At 42.2% G+C, this 16,303-nt stretch overlaps 1 protein-coding gene across 3 annotated transcripts in view; it reads right to left on the bottom strand.

The window, feature by feature from the left end:
* Window positions 1-3,061: 3,061 nt before the first annotated feature.
* The window catches only part of HRH1 (histamine receptor H1), a 91,737-nt gene continuing 78,495 nt past the window's right edge, over window positions 3,062-16,303 (bottom strand). For all 3 annotated transcript variants that reach the window (XM_045192415.2, XM_045192416.2, XM_024556702.3), the window contains one exon: window positions 3,062-6,626. In XM_045192415.2, coding sequence (XP_045048350.2) covers window positions 5,128-6,591 — 1,464 coding nt within the window. In that variant the 5' untranslated portion in view covers window positions 6,592-6,626 and the 3' untranslated portion in view covers window positions 3,062-5,127. The remainder of the gene's footprint in view (window positions 6,627-16,303) is intronic.

The raw sequence follows: 16,303 nt of genomic DNA, 5'->3' as shown, positions 1-16,303 counted from the left end.
CCATGAGTCTTATCTAAGTCATGAGAATTGATGTTTCTCTGCAGTGAACCATTTCTGAAGCACAAAATTGTGTGTGTGTGTGTGTGTTGGGTGGGGGAGGGATTTCTTAACCGTTGCTGTTTTTTAAGAGCCTGGGGCTCAAGTAAAATTTGCTATTGTCAACTCTCCCCACTCTGTCAGGTTCCTCTTCTGCCACTGCCCCCTCAGACTGCATGTTTGGGTCACACTAAACTAATTCTGGTGTTTTAAGCACATTCTGCTTATTTATTTTTTCATCCGCAATATCCTCACACTTTCTCTGCTTGTCTAACCCTTTCTTCGTCTTCAAAATCCAGTTGAAATGTGAGTGAATCTTAGGCAAAATGTTGATGGAAAAAAGAGAACATATAATATGATTTCACTTAAGTTCCAGAATCAGAAAAACTAATCTATAGTGATAGACGTGAGATCAGTGTATGCCTGGGGCATCAAGGGAGGTATTGTCTGCAAAGGGGCATGAGCAACCTTCAGGGATGACAGTAGTATTCTATGCATCTTGATTGAGATGGACATCTTAAATGGGTGCATTTTACTGTATATATTTAATGCAATATATTTGATTTTTAAAAATCCAGTAGGGATGTCACCTGCTATGTGAACTGACAACTGCCTGACAACCACCACCCCTAGGCTTCACTCTATTGAGCATATACAAGGACAGGTTGAAATTAGTTTTTTATAAGCTTGTTTCCCTTGCTGGACTTCGAGAGCCTTATAATTAACATCTTTGGGGGTTTCTGCCCAGCTCACAATATTTCCCACTTCTCTGGGAACTGCTGTCCTCCAGCCATGTTTGTACTGCATGTGCCACCTGCTCCCCCTCTCCCACCCCCCATTCACAGTTGATTGCAGCTGAGGTGAACACAGGATGATTCTTTACCCTGAGCTTTGGACGTTTGAATGGATGCTCATAGAGAGTAGTACTAGGAATAAGTCACATAGGTCAATAGCAATATTCTTGAGGGAACTTCTCTTGTTGAGGTTCCTGTGGCTGATGTGGCTGAAGCCCTTCCCCAGGCAAGGTCATCCAAAACATTACTAGATTGCACAGAACATCTCAGTAGCCATTCACAAAGCTGATTTCTGTCACTTGCAACCCTAAAGTAGCTCTTGTTCTCCATTTTTTCCTAGTGCATGGACGAAGGGCTAGCCCAGGAAGTGTTTAAGAAGTATTTGTTAAATTAACAGATGATGTCTGGGCATCCCAAATAAATGGTCACTCAAGTCACAAATGTGGCCTTCTTGTTAGCAGGGAGTTAGGGTGAGGTCTGAGCAGAAGACCTGCCCTCCTGCCCAGGATGGGGGAGTCAGACCTTTGAGACACCAAGATGGTCGAGCATCAAGAAAAGTGTAAGACCAGAAGCCATAAAAATGTAGAGGATGTTCTCAGACACAGCAGGACAATAAGACAGTGATGCTTATTCAAGTGATTCAGGTCAGTCTACTTTCATTCTAGTATTGTAGTTCAGTTGAGGAGAGCACATACTCTCCACAGATGGGAACCATACACCATATAACCTCGGTTTTGAAATCCAGAGACATTGTGGAATGACTTGTTGACGAGTTAGATCTTAACAGTATTGTTTCTTTATAGAACTTAGAGTGTATTACAGCCAGAAGAGCCCCCCAGAATCTTTTCACTCTTTGTTACGACTATTAAATCTACCTCCTTCAAAAGACAACCGGCAATTTTCTGCAAGCCAAGTAGCCAATCTGCAGACTCATGGATTTTCTGAATGCACACTTTGCTAGTGCTTCCAACTTCTAAGGTTTACAACAGTTTCTGTTGGATAGATTGGCTTCCCAAGCTTTTAAAGATTTATGTGCTGTGGTAGCTGACTGGTTTTCATGTGTCTTCAGAGAAGGATTTGAAGGAATTTTCTATTTATCAAAAGCTAAAAATAGTTTAGTCTTCCTTTGAATAAATTTAACTTATGAATACATTCATGAAGAATATGTTCTTGAATGTAGATTTTTTCTTTTTTCTAAATATTTTATTTCTTTTTAGAGGGATGGGAAGGGAGGGAGAAAGAGAGGGAGAGAAACATCAATGTGTGGTTGCCTTTCGCACACCTGTAGATTTTTTTCTTGAGTGTATACTGTGCTACCTGGTTTACACTTTTTTCATCCCCCACTCCACTTTTTCTTTTGTGTCTCCCTTCCCATAGTTCAGTTTCTCCCTTTGACTCCCCCTAACTATCTCCATCTCTCTACCTCTTAATCTTCTCTATCTGCCCCTTAATCTCTTCCCTTCTCTGTCCTTTGCACGTCCATCTCCACCTCTTTTCCTCTTCTGTCCCTTGGTATCCATCATCTCTTCCCCTTCGTCTGTCCTCTATGACCCTCTGTTTCCCCTGTCTGCTCTAGTTTCTTCTAATTTCTACCCCTCATTGTCCCCTTCTCTTACCCTTAGTCTCATCACCTCTATTTCTCCCCTCTCTACAACTCAGTCCATCCCTGCAGTAGCAGTGTACTGGGGACAACACATATTGAACCTTCCTCAATATGTGGCTGTGAAAGAAAATGAGAATCACTTACTATACCTTTAAGTGTTCTTAAAAGCCTCATCCTATATGCATTGTTGTAAACTTTGTAAATAGTTAAAAAGAAGCCAACTTTTGGTGAATTTGGCAAACTGGCCAAATGAGGAATTGGCGTTAAGCTGATCAGCTTTAAGCCTATAAAAAGAAACCCAAAAGAGCTTCTAAATTGCAAGTTCTTATCTACAGCAAAGGTCTCTATAACAGCCTTCTCCTAGAAGATATTTATTTTAATATTTAGGGCAGAAAGCCTGGTTTCAACCGGACTTTGTACAGGCCATCAGCCACTGGTTGTTTGCTGAATGGACTGGGACTGAGTTATCTCTTATAAATTTCGTTCATTCATACATTAAAAATGAATTCAACCATTCAGATAGGAGTTGGGATAGAAGGTTGATTCTGTGGCAAGGAAGCACATTCCAGAATCAGATCTTACAGCTGGTCCTTAATGTCTCTGTGCTTCAGTTTGCCTGTTTGTGAAAACAGGGAAATTTCCTTCATGACATTGGTATAAAGGCTAAATTAGGTAACAGTGGTAAAGTACAAAGTCTGGCACATAGTATACACTCACTTGTTTGAAAACCACATGTGAGTCCCCTCTGTGTACCAGCCACAGTACAAGTATTGTAAACACTGTGTACAGTAATGCGTGGACCTGGTTCTTTATGCTCTGACAATTTATATTGATCGTTTCTTGTTCTTGTCAAGCTCAAATCCAGGTCTCTTTGAACCAAAGTCAGAGCTCATAACCACTTCTCTTCACTGGCTTCCTTAACTGTTCATCAACATAAATGATGAGCACTTGGCCATTTGTCTGTGTAGAGTGATCTTTTTTAGGTATTCCTTGGTCCTGAGGGATCCCAGGGAGCAACGTTTTCACAGGCCTCCTGAGAAACAGCTTCTGACCTGGGAAAAGACCAGCTGCAGCTTCTAAAACCAGGATAAAAGTCTCCTTAGCTCCCACAGTTTTGAACAAGAAGAGCTTTCGGGGGTGCAAAGCAGAGTGAGAGGAAGCTAGTTATAAAAAGTAAGTCCTTTTCTAAAGACATTTACAAACGGGATCAAAAACCAAAGAGAAACCCTACATCAGTTCTTGTAACATTTGACAATACTTTCAATACATCTCTGTCCAAGAGACTCAGAATGGTGACATTAAGTAAGTAAAACGGTGTAGTTTTAAATATCGTATTTTAGGTAGGTAAAAAAACCTCTCATTTTAACAGATCATGCAAACAAGAACACAAGACAGAAAATACCAGCTTGTATGGACACTCCATTTACTACATATATTACAGTTTAGCATCAAATTTTAAAATATAAATCATCACCAGACTGTAACATAAGCACCAAAGTAAAACTGTATGTTTACATGCCTTTGCTAGTTTTTACTTGAGAGATGTGCCTATAAAAGAACATGACCACTTTGGGGCAAACACAGCGGAACTCACACATAAATAACACACCACCCCTCCGAAGTATCGCCTTCGATGGCTGCAGACATACTCTGTCAGCTGTTCCTGCTCACAACATATTCTTTTGAGAATTGCCACCACTCTCAGGAATATTGTGTGTGTGTGTGTATGTACTTAATAGGACAAATTTTTGCTTTTTGCAGAAAATGTGTGCAAGGAGCTGGAACCCCACAGGGTTTTCATTCCAGCTGTCTCACATAACTAGCTATGTGACCTTGGGCACCTTAGTTCACCTTGCTGCACCTCAGTTTGCCTCTCGTGTTATACCACCCCCCTATCGAGGGGGTCATGGGGCTTAAATGAGATAAGCCTGGCACAGCCCTCAGGATATATGGCTTGCTTCTCCCGTTCCATTTTTAAAATGTTTTAATGTGAAACCATTAAAATTTTCTTTTCCCTTTCTTTTGAGGGCCGCTTTTATCATCTTTTTTTTTTTAATAGCTAAAAGGAATTTGGGGTTGAAAATAATGAGTGTGCAAGCTGCATTACTTCCTATCAACTCTGAGACATGTGTGAGTAAGAATAAGGCAGAATTTCCAGGGTGGTTCAGACATTGATTCTGGAGAAAGCTGCAAAAGAGGATCAGAAGAGAGGTGGTCATCACAGTGGAATAGCTGTTATGCCTCTCAAGGTGACCCCTGGAAGGGGTCATCATTTATCTGCACATGTAAGGTCTCTGTACAGTCATATAGCTCCATTCCAGGAGGGCTCTAGAGTTCTGTCTAATTATCCAGAGGAACTCTACCCACATGTCTCTTCAATTGCCAGTTAATTCAATTCTGGAAACTTGAATTACAATGAGAGTCTGAGGCTCCCACATTTCCCGAGGAGCAAGGGCACTCATTCAGATTCGATTCTCTTGGAAACGCTCTGCTTTGTACTCAGAGTACATTCTCTGCTGACCACTGCCATCTGCAGTTCTTCCAGTGGTGCCTAAGAACTTTCCAGATGACCCAGCGCCTAAGACTATTCTAACTCCAGAAAGCCCAGTTACCTGGCAACTCATAGGCTTTCACCCTCCATTTTCTTCAGGGTCATCCTAAGCGACACTTAGTTGCATCCCCCTGTAGCCTCCCTTAGGAGCGAATGTGCAAAATTTTCTTGAATGCCTTCTTGAAGTTCTCATTGCACAAAGGGTAGATGAGAGGGTTCAATGTGGAGTTGATGTAGCCTAGCCAGATGGTGAACATGTGCACACGTTCATTGCAACAGCTCTTGCAGAAGGCAATGACCATGAAGAAGATGAAGTAAGGAATCCAGCAAAGGATAAAGGCTGCCATGATAAAACCCAGTTGTCTAGCAGCCTTCCGTTCTCGGTTCACATGCAACCCAGACATATACTGTCTTGAATGTGAGCGGAGCTTCTTCCACGTGAACTTGATATAATTGAGGCCTGTGCTAGGCCCACTTCTTGTTTTGCCTTTCCCTGATGCTGACTCTGTGGGGGTGTCTGAGTCTGTCGGAGAGAAGGACTGGCTATCACCTAGGATCTGATCCTCTGACATCTCGCTGGCCGCATGCATGGTCAGGCCCTGCTCATTCGTCTCAAGCTGGCTCTGGCTCTGGTTGATGGCTACGTAGCCATTGCCATTCTCCTCTGCCTCAGTCTGTGTTTGCACAATGTTAAGGGGGACAGAATGGAGTTGGTCCACTTCCTCATCCTCCTTTTGGCTGCAGACACCTGGGCATTTCATCTCCTTTGGGTCTTCAGATGGTGGCTTCAAAACAGGTCCACCACCAGCAACTTTTGGTTTCCTTTTCAGAACCTCCCAGGGAGACTTCTTCCCTGGTTTCTTGACCCCCATGTTGGGGTTCTCTGGCTTCAACTTAATTTCAGAGAAGGAAGGCAGGGACCCATTGATGAGTTCCCGGTGCTGACAGTGCTTCTGTACAGCCTTGTAGATTTTGGCATAGAACCAGAGCATGAGCAAGGTGGGCAGATAGAAGTTGATGATGGCAGTCATGATCTTGAACCAGGTGACATCATAGAAGTCTGTCTCACACTTGTCCTTCCGGCGTCCTGACATCTGTGGCATGAAGTGATGCCAGCCCAGAATGGGAATGACCCAGAGGAAGGAGAGAAACCAGGCCCCCAAGATGGTGGCCGATGCTCGGGTCTTGGTGCGATACCTCAGATATTTGAGGGGCTGCTGGACGGAGCGGTAGCGATCAATGCACAAGATGAAGACGCTGAAAATGGACGCTGTGCTGGCCACGTAGTCCATGGAAAGCCAAAAGCGGCAGAGTGGCAAGCCCAGGGACCACTTGGACATGGAGAGGTAGAGGATGTTCATGGGCATGACAACAGCTCCCACAATCAGGTCTGCCACCGAGAGGCTAACGATGTACAGGTTCCCCACAGTGTGTAACTTCCGCTCCCTCCGCACAGCATACAGGACCAGCAGGTTGAGCCCCACTGTGACCAAGGAGATGGTGCTCAGGACCACCACCAGGGGCATCAGTTGGGGGATGGCATTGGTGGTCTTGTTCCCTTCACACATCTTGTCTTCTGTGACACTGGAGGAATTGGGAAGGGTCATTGGCACAAGAGTAACCTCCAGCTATGACTCACTCCCTGGGAGGAAAAACACAAGGATTAAGGTTAGAGTCTTGGTGATCAGTAGTCACCTAGTCCCATCACATTGATTACACTAGGGTTGTGTGCTCTCAGGGGCAGTGGACACGCTGGTTACCTATAGCCTATACCCCCTTCTTCCTTAGTCATTTATTCCTTCCTTCACTTAGTGACTATTTATTGAATTCCTGGCATTGTTCCAGGTGTTGGAAATATAGCAATGAACGAAACTAAAATCTCTGCCCTCAAGGTGCTTACATTCTAGTTAGGGGGTTGGGCAAAACCAAGGTGAAGTGTGTATAAGTCCCATGTTGCACGTGTTCTGGGCAGGTGGGCTGCATCATAATTGGTCTAAGCTGAGTATAGCACTCTAGTTCCTCATTGCTCGTGGCTGGTCTAGGAGTGGGCTAGGAGACACAACTGTGGCCAAGGAAGTAGATGAGAAAGTCTCTTGGCATGGGATTCTGGAAAGTGCTTCCTTTCTAACAAATGCACAAAACAAGGAAAAGCATTGTTTCCTACTTGCTGGCCTTATTCCTTACAGGAAGTGATGCTTGGGGCTATGGAGGTCATCTTGGGGCCATAAGGGAAACAAACCCCAAGAAAACCACTGAGATGCTAAACCAGAGAGTCCTGTTATCACTGAGTTGCTGAACAGAATCTGGAATCCTCTTCCTCCACCCTGGTTACTATCGGAAATAATTAAATATCTTCTTTGCTTAAGTAACTATTGTGGGAGTTTTTACTTGCAACTAAAAGCACCCCTAAACTGATATGGAGGAGGTTACAAGGGTACACAAAGTGTGAAATAAAATGAGCCCATCTCCTTAGACAAATGGTTCTCAAATGGGGAGAGGATTGTTATTTGAGAACGCATATTTATTGTTTATTTTTTATATTCAAAAAAATTTTATCACATAAAACTATGCAAAGTCACATGTAACACCTCTTTTGCTAGTGAGTCTATACTGAAAACAGATTGTATCCTGTTATCGGGACTCCTCAGTTGGGGTGGGAAGTAGAAGTAGGTATTAAAACTTCTAGAAGGGGTTGTTAGATTTTTTATATTTGTATTTTTTATATATTCATATTTTACATTTTTTATATTTATATTCTTTAAACTGGTGCGTTGAAAGAAGACTGAGAAACACTAACAGTGATTATAAATCTCTCTCAATAATTTAGAAAAATACTAGTTTTACATTAAGGCAGCACCAGATAAAATCCTGGCCAAATTCATATTTTTTAAAGATAAACATCAAAGCCAAGGCATTGGTCCTTGTGGAAGAAACCCATTGATTTACTTTGTTGGAAAAGCACCACTTGGGTGGCCTTCATTTTGCCCAGCTGTGCCACTAATTTTCTGAGTCATGTCTCAGCCTGCCTTTTCTCGTTGGTCAAATGTGAAGGGTGAGGTAGGTGATCTCTAAAGGCTTTTCCAGGTCTCCTTTTTAGAGTCTTGTTTTAGGTATTTTCCCATGTTCTTCTCCAGCTCTGAATGGGCAGTCAGAGAAACACTCCGAACTTCTCTGAGAAACTTCTCTGAGTGTGCTGCCTCTGACTTCTTCAACAGCATCACCTTCTCCTCCTGTGTCCCAGTCCTGCCCTCAGCTCCTGTTCCCAGAGGCCTTATCCACTCACGCCTGCCACCCCAACACAACCTCTGTGAAGACAGCTCCCAAAGTTACAGTTTCAGCCTGTCCCTTTTCTCCACTCCTATGTCCAAAACCCAGTCAATACACCTTCAGCCCTGACCAAGCCGAAATCCCTTGGAATTGTCCACGGTCACCTCAGGAAGAGGGAAAGAAGGTGAAAGCAGTATCATCTCCGGGATTTTATTTTTTATTGTTTTGATTGGAAGGAAGCAGGAAGTGGTTCCCTCAAACACTGCCATAGCTTGGCCTTCCCAAGGCAACTCGACCTTCCCCTCCTGCAGAAGTGACTCATTCCTCTTTTCCTCATTGCCTTGAGGAAATTTCTCTCTCTCTTATTTCTCCCTTTGGCTCATTGTGCACAGAGGGGAATCAGTATTTTTTTTCATTGTGCATAAACTATCATTCCATAATTATATTGGAGAAAAAATGATTTGTTTTTACATGAAAATCTATATATTTTCAATTTTTCACTAAAAAAGAAAAAGTGTTATGATTGAATTGAGATCACTGAACTAAAAATTAGTGTCATATATCAAGTGTTTAGTTAGGGGTAGAATCTACTGATGTCTGTAAACTTTGAAATGAATAAAAAAATATATTGGATGGATAACTGGTTAAAAGAATGGATGAACAAACAGATATGTTAAGGAAAAAGAGCAAAATGTCAATTTACAACCTGGGAAGTGGGTATATGGATGTTTATTGTATGATGCTTCTAACTTTTCTATTTCATTGATAATTTTCATAATAAAATGTTGAAGAAAATTAATACAGCATAAGGTTATCTTCCTCATCTATTACTGTAACCTCAATGCTTTGTCACGTTTTCTCCCTCATAGTTTGGACATGTTATTTTGCATAAACATAAAAGCAAAAGATCAATAAATATTTGTTAAGTGAATAAACAGTGAGAGGTAGGATGGTCTGAAATATCTCAGCTCAGAACTTATTCATTCAACAGATACTTACTGGTGAAAGCTTCCTTTCAGCTCAGTTGTCTATTTCAGAAGCAAGCAAATCCACTTTTGTTCTAAACCACAGGATTCTGAAAGAGGACTCCAGGAAAGGCAACTGTAGCACCCACAGTGCATACAAATGGCACTTGCAGGCTTACCTCTCCTGATGAATGCTGAGGGGAGGGGTGTCAGGGGAGGAAGAGGAATCCTGAGGGAAGGAACATGTGACCCCAGCACTGAGCCTGAAAAAAGCAGGCCCCACAGGGCAGGCAGCCAAGAGGACAGCAGGATTGGCCACATCAGAACCAGATGAATAATTTGCAGGGCCCAGTACAAATTGAAAATAAAATAGTTAAGAATTTCAAGATGGAGACAGCAGAACATTAAGCCAAGCTTGGGAATCCTGAGCTCAGGGCCCGTGCGGCTACCCGGGTCACAGGCCCCTTAAGTCATTCCTAGTCTCTCTTCCTCTCACCCAGTCCATGAACAGTCTCTACTCAGTGAGATAACTAACTCTCTGGCATTCTGACAGAGTGTGGGAGGTGTTTGGGGACATGGATCCTTACTGCACCTCCTGCCACACAGGAGGCCACGTTCCCCACAAGCTGTCAGAACCCCATCGGGTTCTGAGCTGCCCTCTCTGGGGTCCAGGCCAGGCCTTCAGAGAGGGTGCTGCCTGGCCAGAGGATATGCTTCTGTGGAGAGAGAATGGAAGCTAGAAGAAGCCCTTTGGACAGGGCATTTTGAGAAGGTGGGAACCTGTAGGTTCTTTAGCACCGTGTCTGTAGCAAAGCAGGTGATGGAAGGAGAGCCCTCTCCTATCACCCAGGCTCTGTCACTTGAGAGGCTGTGTGGAGCATGAGTAAACAGCCAGGTCTCCAATTTCCTCAGCTGTCATGTAGGAAAAATATCATGACCTCGCTCCCTGGGCTGTTGAGGATCAGTGGAGACAATGCTCTGCTAACCTCTAGGTAACTTCCACTCAGTGACAAGCAGAAACTGACCCTTTTTCTCCCAGAGACTTCTGTGTACAAACAAGGCAACTAGTCTGTTCTGAAACCATTAGCTACAGTGGGACTTTTACTAGAGTGATTACAACAACAAACATTCTAATCCAATCAGGTCCAAGTGCCAAACAGATCAACAAAGGTAGTCAGCATTCCTTTCACATCCTGGGAACACTGACTGGGGCAGCTTTGACAGTAGGAAGCCAAGCCCTGGGCTTTTCATATATTGGTTATTAAATGCCGACCACAAGCCCATAGGGAGGTATTCTGATGATCTTCAAGGTAGAGAGGAGGAAACAGTCAGCTCAGGCTTGCAGGGGTCATACAGCTAGAAAGCAGTTGGTGAAGCCAAGACTCGAACCTAGTTCGATCTAACTCAGAGTTTCTCAACCCTCAGTCTATTGACATTTTGAACTGGATAATTCTTTGTTGTGAAGAGCTGGCACGTGCACTGGTTGGATGTTTAGCAGCATCCCTGGCCTCTGCTCACTAGATGCCAGTAACACCTTTCCCCCACTTCTAGTGGTGACAACCAGAAATATCTCTCGACATTGCCAGATATCCACTGGGGGGCAAAATGATCCTTCACTGAGAACCACTGAACTAACTGAAGAATATGCCAAAGAATACAGCTTTCAGCTCAAGGTAAGGGAAGGCTTTCTAAAAACAAATGTTATCTAACAATGCAATGAATTGCCTTGAGAGATAGTAAGCTCCCCATGATGAGAGATATATGAGAACAGGCCTGGATCCGATTCCAAAATACTCCTACTTTCTCAGTGGTAATTATTTTCCTAAGAAAAACTTGCAGACATTGGTTTTAGATAAAAGAGACTTATGGGCAAGGTTCTTTGCTAATAGCCAAAGAGAGGAGGTAAGAGGAATTAGAAGACTTGGAGAGATTTTCCCAATGGCTTCACCCCCTCCCATTTTAGCACTGCTGGTCCACTCATGGCTTGGGTCATTTGAGTGGTAAAATCAGGCAGCAGTTAAGAACCCAGGTATGGGCTTTATGAACTAGTAAACCTCTGCTCTGATCCTCTTCCTGCCCCAGTTAGCTGATCAAGATATTTCATTTCACCAAGACTCAGTTTTCCTCACCTCTAAAAAAGGGGATAAAGCAAGCACTTAGTATAGCACCTGACATACAGGAAGTGCTGTTAATAGTCACTGTTGTGTTTTCTTCCATTTCTTTGTGAGTGACCCAGGGATGCCCCAGCCAGCCAGTCCCGTCTGGCTCTTGGGATCGTCCTTGACCTTTCCCTGTTTTTCACTATGTTAGAAACTGCTAATAGTCATCTAATATCAGTTCTCTACTTAGGAATAGACTTCTGCTTTTAACTGAGTACATGGCTGCCTACAACAAAGACTACATTTCCCAGGCTCCTTTGTAGCTGGGGATTACTATATGAGTAAGTCATAAAGAAATGGAAATAAAATGTAGTTTGCAACTTTCTGAAAGCAGCCTGAAAGGGAGAATGTGATCTTTTCTGTGGCCTTTATTTCCTCCAACTGGCTGGAATGTTGACAGGATAAGCAGAGCTTAAGCAGCTATCTTGGGACCATGAGGAAGAGCCACAAAATAAGAAAGGTAAAGTTATAATTTGGAAAAAGTTGAGCTCTCTGATGATAATGGGGCTCCCCTACTAGCCAGGACTCTCCATTTCTGGGTTAGTTTGGGTTTTCCATCACACACAGCCAAACGGAATCCTAACAGATACTCGCCTCTGACTTTAAGAATTTTGTCAATTAGCATAAAAAGAAAGATAAAAGATAAACAGCATCAAAAACTGAATTAAAAATTCTAGAATTCAACTGGGAAAAGTGTGATTGACTGAGGTAAGATCAAAGCAGTTGACAGGACAGAGGAGGAAGCAACTTCCTCTCTCAAGGTAGAGCATTAATGTCAAGAAAAATATCAGAGAAGGATGAGAGGAAGTTCACCAGGAGGAAGGAAGATGAATTTAAGGATGAGTAAAAAAGAAAGAATAAAAGTGCATAGCTAAGCCTTGGCCAGGTGGCTCAGCTAATTGGAGCACTGTCCTGTACACCAAAAGGTTGTGGGTTCAATTCCCAGTCAGGGCACATACCTAGGTTGTGAGATCAATCCCATTGTGGCACATATTGGAGGCAACCAATTGATGTTTCTCTCTCACACCGATATATATATATATATCTCTCTCTCTCCCCTCCTCTCTCTAAAATCAATAAACATATACTTGGGTGAGGAGTAAAAAAAAAGTACACAGCTGAGTTCAATGATTTAGGAGGAAATCCTTGTAAGTGAGTAGAATGCGGAATGATGAGTCTGGAAAGACGTGTTGGGGCCATGGTGTAAGGAAGCTCTTTTATACCTCTGTGCCTTTGCCTGTGCCGTCTCCAATGCCTGGAGCACCCTTTTGCCTTGAAGCACTTAGTTGCTCCTTTTTCTGTGTACCCACGGCAAGTCTAACACTGCTCTTTATAACACCTATCTTATCATACTATCTTTAGCTGATTCTCCCTAAGTAAATAGGGAGCCTCTCTGAGGCATGGAGTGTGTCCACTGCTTCTGTTTCCAAAGTGTGATACCCGTGACCATGGAGGGGATGCCCCCTCCTTGATGTCAGGGATCACACCTTTTCACTCACTGCCATTCTCCTGTGCTGGCACCAGGCTGACACCTGATAGATACTCAGGAGAGGTTTCCTGCATGGGTTCTGAGGAAATGAGACACAAATGGATAAGGAAGGCACAGGGAGAAGGACCTAAGTGCAGACAGTGTGGGAACTTTTTTCACAAGGATGTTTAAACCAACAAAAAATGTCAGATAAGATTTACCCTACTGGTGAATATTGATACCTTCAGCTAACTTTCCCATTTTTTTCCTGAAAACTTGATTGTTAGAAATTTCTTTCATGGTAATTCAAAACATGAATAAGAATTTATGCAGAAAAGTGCTCACTGCAAAATTATTTATGATAGGAAATGATCTAACATTTGGGGACTAAGATATTACAGGATAGCTACAGAATAGAATATCATGTAGTCATTGACAATCACATTTGTGGAGCCCCAGTAATGATACAGGAAAATGCTTATGATGAGATTAAATTTGCCACAGACATTGTTCGTACAAGATGGTGCCAATTCTGTTAACTAAGAGGGTTAGAACAAGGGTGAATCTCTGTTATATTATGTTAACACTGGCTTCCTCTGGGTAGTAATTGATGTTTATTATTTTTTGGTATTTCCCAAGACTTCAACAATGAGAATGTCTTGGTTTTATAATAGGGAGATAAGAACTAACTGTACTCATTTTTAAAAACAACAACAAGAAATAGGTTTACTCCACTGGAAAAACCTTTAAAAAGGAAATACCTTTCACATTCGTAGCACATCTTTTATTTTCTTTAGTAAAATGTGAGAATGTACCCTTTCTTTCCTCAGTCCAAACTGCTCTACCCTCTGCTACATTTGCATTGGTTGGTTATTCTGGTCAAGTAAGTCAAGAGTATTAATTTCTTTGCTCTAATTCTGAGACAAGGGCATCATGCATGGGGGTGCCTCAAATACTGCATATTCTCAATGAGTCTGGTCAGAGCATAATTTCCATAAAACACTCAGGATTATCAATGCCACTGGCTGCAAATAGCAGAGTTCTATTAGGAGCCCAGTGCTGCAGGATTTGGACTTAGCATCTAGGGCAGTGCTGGGGTAAGAGTTATCCTCTGGATACGATGCAAGAGGTATATGACGCTGTGGGCAACAGGCTTTTCAGAGGGTGGTGACACACATTGAAATGTCTACAGCATGAGGGAGGAAAAGTTACTCCAGGGGACTGTGCATGGATCAAGAGGGAGTGGTGGGGACTGGGGTTACCTGGAGAGTATGGTCTCTGTCTGAAGGCTACAGCTGTCACTCACATGCCACCAATTGCTTTAAGCCCAGATCTGCCTGTTTTTAAAATGAAGAATAAAGCTGCATTTTCACATGAAATCTTTTAGTTTTCGAATGTCAATTATTCAATTGTTTCCTTTGTTTTCATGAACATTTGAACACAGGTCAAGAAAGAACAAATTTTGGGAACATGACCTGTGAGCCCCTCCCTGGAAATGTCAAGCTAGTTTATCAGATCCAGAACACTGAATATGATGTAATGACTCTTGAGTCGACACCTTTTGAAGTACCTGCTCAGCTCACAACATGCTTCTTTCTTTGAGATCCGTCATCCACCTAGGTGTGAGCCCTGGCAGCCATAGTTATACCACATAACCCCAACCCCTGGGCATGTATGATTGGACCAGAGATTGTCATCTGACCCAAAATAGGTCAATCAGTACAATTCTCTTTTTGGAAAACTGGAATTGGGATTGTGTGCTCTCAAGATGGTCTGTTGGTCTCATGAACTGAAGTGATGGGGAACTGGGGACTGAGGCTGCCACAGAGGCAAGGTGTGGCTCATCTCTTGGCACACTGAAGTGGAGGAAGGGATGGAAGCAGGCAGCAGACAAATGCAATGATAGTGTGCTGGGATAACTGATGTCTACATTGAAAAGACGGATTTAGACCTTTACCTCACACAGTACACAGAAATGAACTCAAAATTGACAACAGACCTAAATGTAAGAGTCACTTAAACTCTTAGAAGACATCATAGGAGAAAAGCTTTGTGACCTTGAGTTAGGTAGGCAAAGGTTTCTTAAATACAACACCAAGGCATAATAAATAAAGGGAAGAATTGCTAAATTGGACTTCATAAAAATTAAAATGTTTGTGCTTCAAAACGCACCACTAAAAAAGGAGAAAGTTACAGAATGGATGAAAATATTTGTCATATATCTGACATACATCTGAGATGTCCAGCACATATAAAGAACTCTTCCAACTCAATAATAAGAAGACAACCCAAGTAAAAAAATGGACACCAAATATAAATAGATATTTCATCAAAGAAGATACAGAAATGGTTCATAAGCTCATGAACAGACACCCAACATCATTATTTAACAGGCAAGTACAAATCAAAACCACAATGAGATACCACTTCATACCCACTGGGATGGCTGTAATTTAAAAGACAGACAGTAAGTGTTAAAAAGCATGTGGAATGAAACTGTCACTGTTTGCAGATGACATGATAGTGTACATGGAAAATCCTATAGACTCCACCAAAAAACTACTCGACCTAATAAATGAATTTGGCAAAGCAGCTGGATACAAAGTCAATACTCAGAAACCAAAGGCATTCCTGTCTACCAACAACAAAACTGCAGAAACAGAAATCAGGAAAAAAATCCCATTTGATATAGCAACAAGAAAAATAAAGTACCTAGGAATAATCCTAACCAAGGAGGTAAAAGACCTGTACTCAGAAAACTACACAACACTGAAGAAAGAAATTAAGGAAGACACAAACAAATGGACGCATGTACCATGCTCATGGATTGGAAGAATTAACATCATCAAAATGGCCATACTACCCAAAGCGATTTATAGATTCAATGCAATCCCTATTAAAGTACCCATGACATATTTCACAGATATAGAACAAACATTTCAGAAATTTATATGGAACCATAAACAACCCCAAATAGCTGCAGCAATTCTGAGAAAGAAGAACAAAGCAGGAGGGATCACAATACCTGATATCAAACTGTATTACAAGGCCACTGTAATCAAAACAGCCTGGTAGTGGCATAAAAACAGGCACATAGACCAATGGAACAGAACAGAGAGCCCAGAAATAAACTCAAGTCTTTATGGTCAATTAATATTTGACAAAGGAGGCAGGAGCATAAAATGGAGCAAAAACAGCCTCTTCAACAAATGGTGTTGGGAGATCTGGACAGCTACGTGCAAAAAAAAACCCTCAATCACCAACTTACACCATACACAAAAATAAATTCAAGGTGGATAAAACACTTAAATATAAGTTGTAACACCATAAAAGTCCTAGAGGAAAACATTGGCAGGAAAATCTCAGACATTCCATGCAAAAATATCCTCACAGACACGTCCCCTAAAGCAAGGGACACAAAGGAAAGAATAAAGAAATGGGACCTCATCAAAATAAAAAG

Source organism: Desmodus rotundus, chromosome 8 (genome assembly GCF_022682495.2).
Source record: "Desmodus rotundus isolate HL8 chromosome 8, HLdesRot8A.1, whole genome shotgun sequence".
In the NCBI taxonomy this organism is placed as follows: Eukaryota; Metazoa; Chordata; class Mammalia; order Chiroptera; family Phyllostomidae; genus Desmodus; species Desmodus rotundus.
This window is presented reverse-complemented; position numbering and strand designations above follow the sequence as displayed.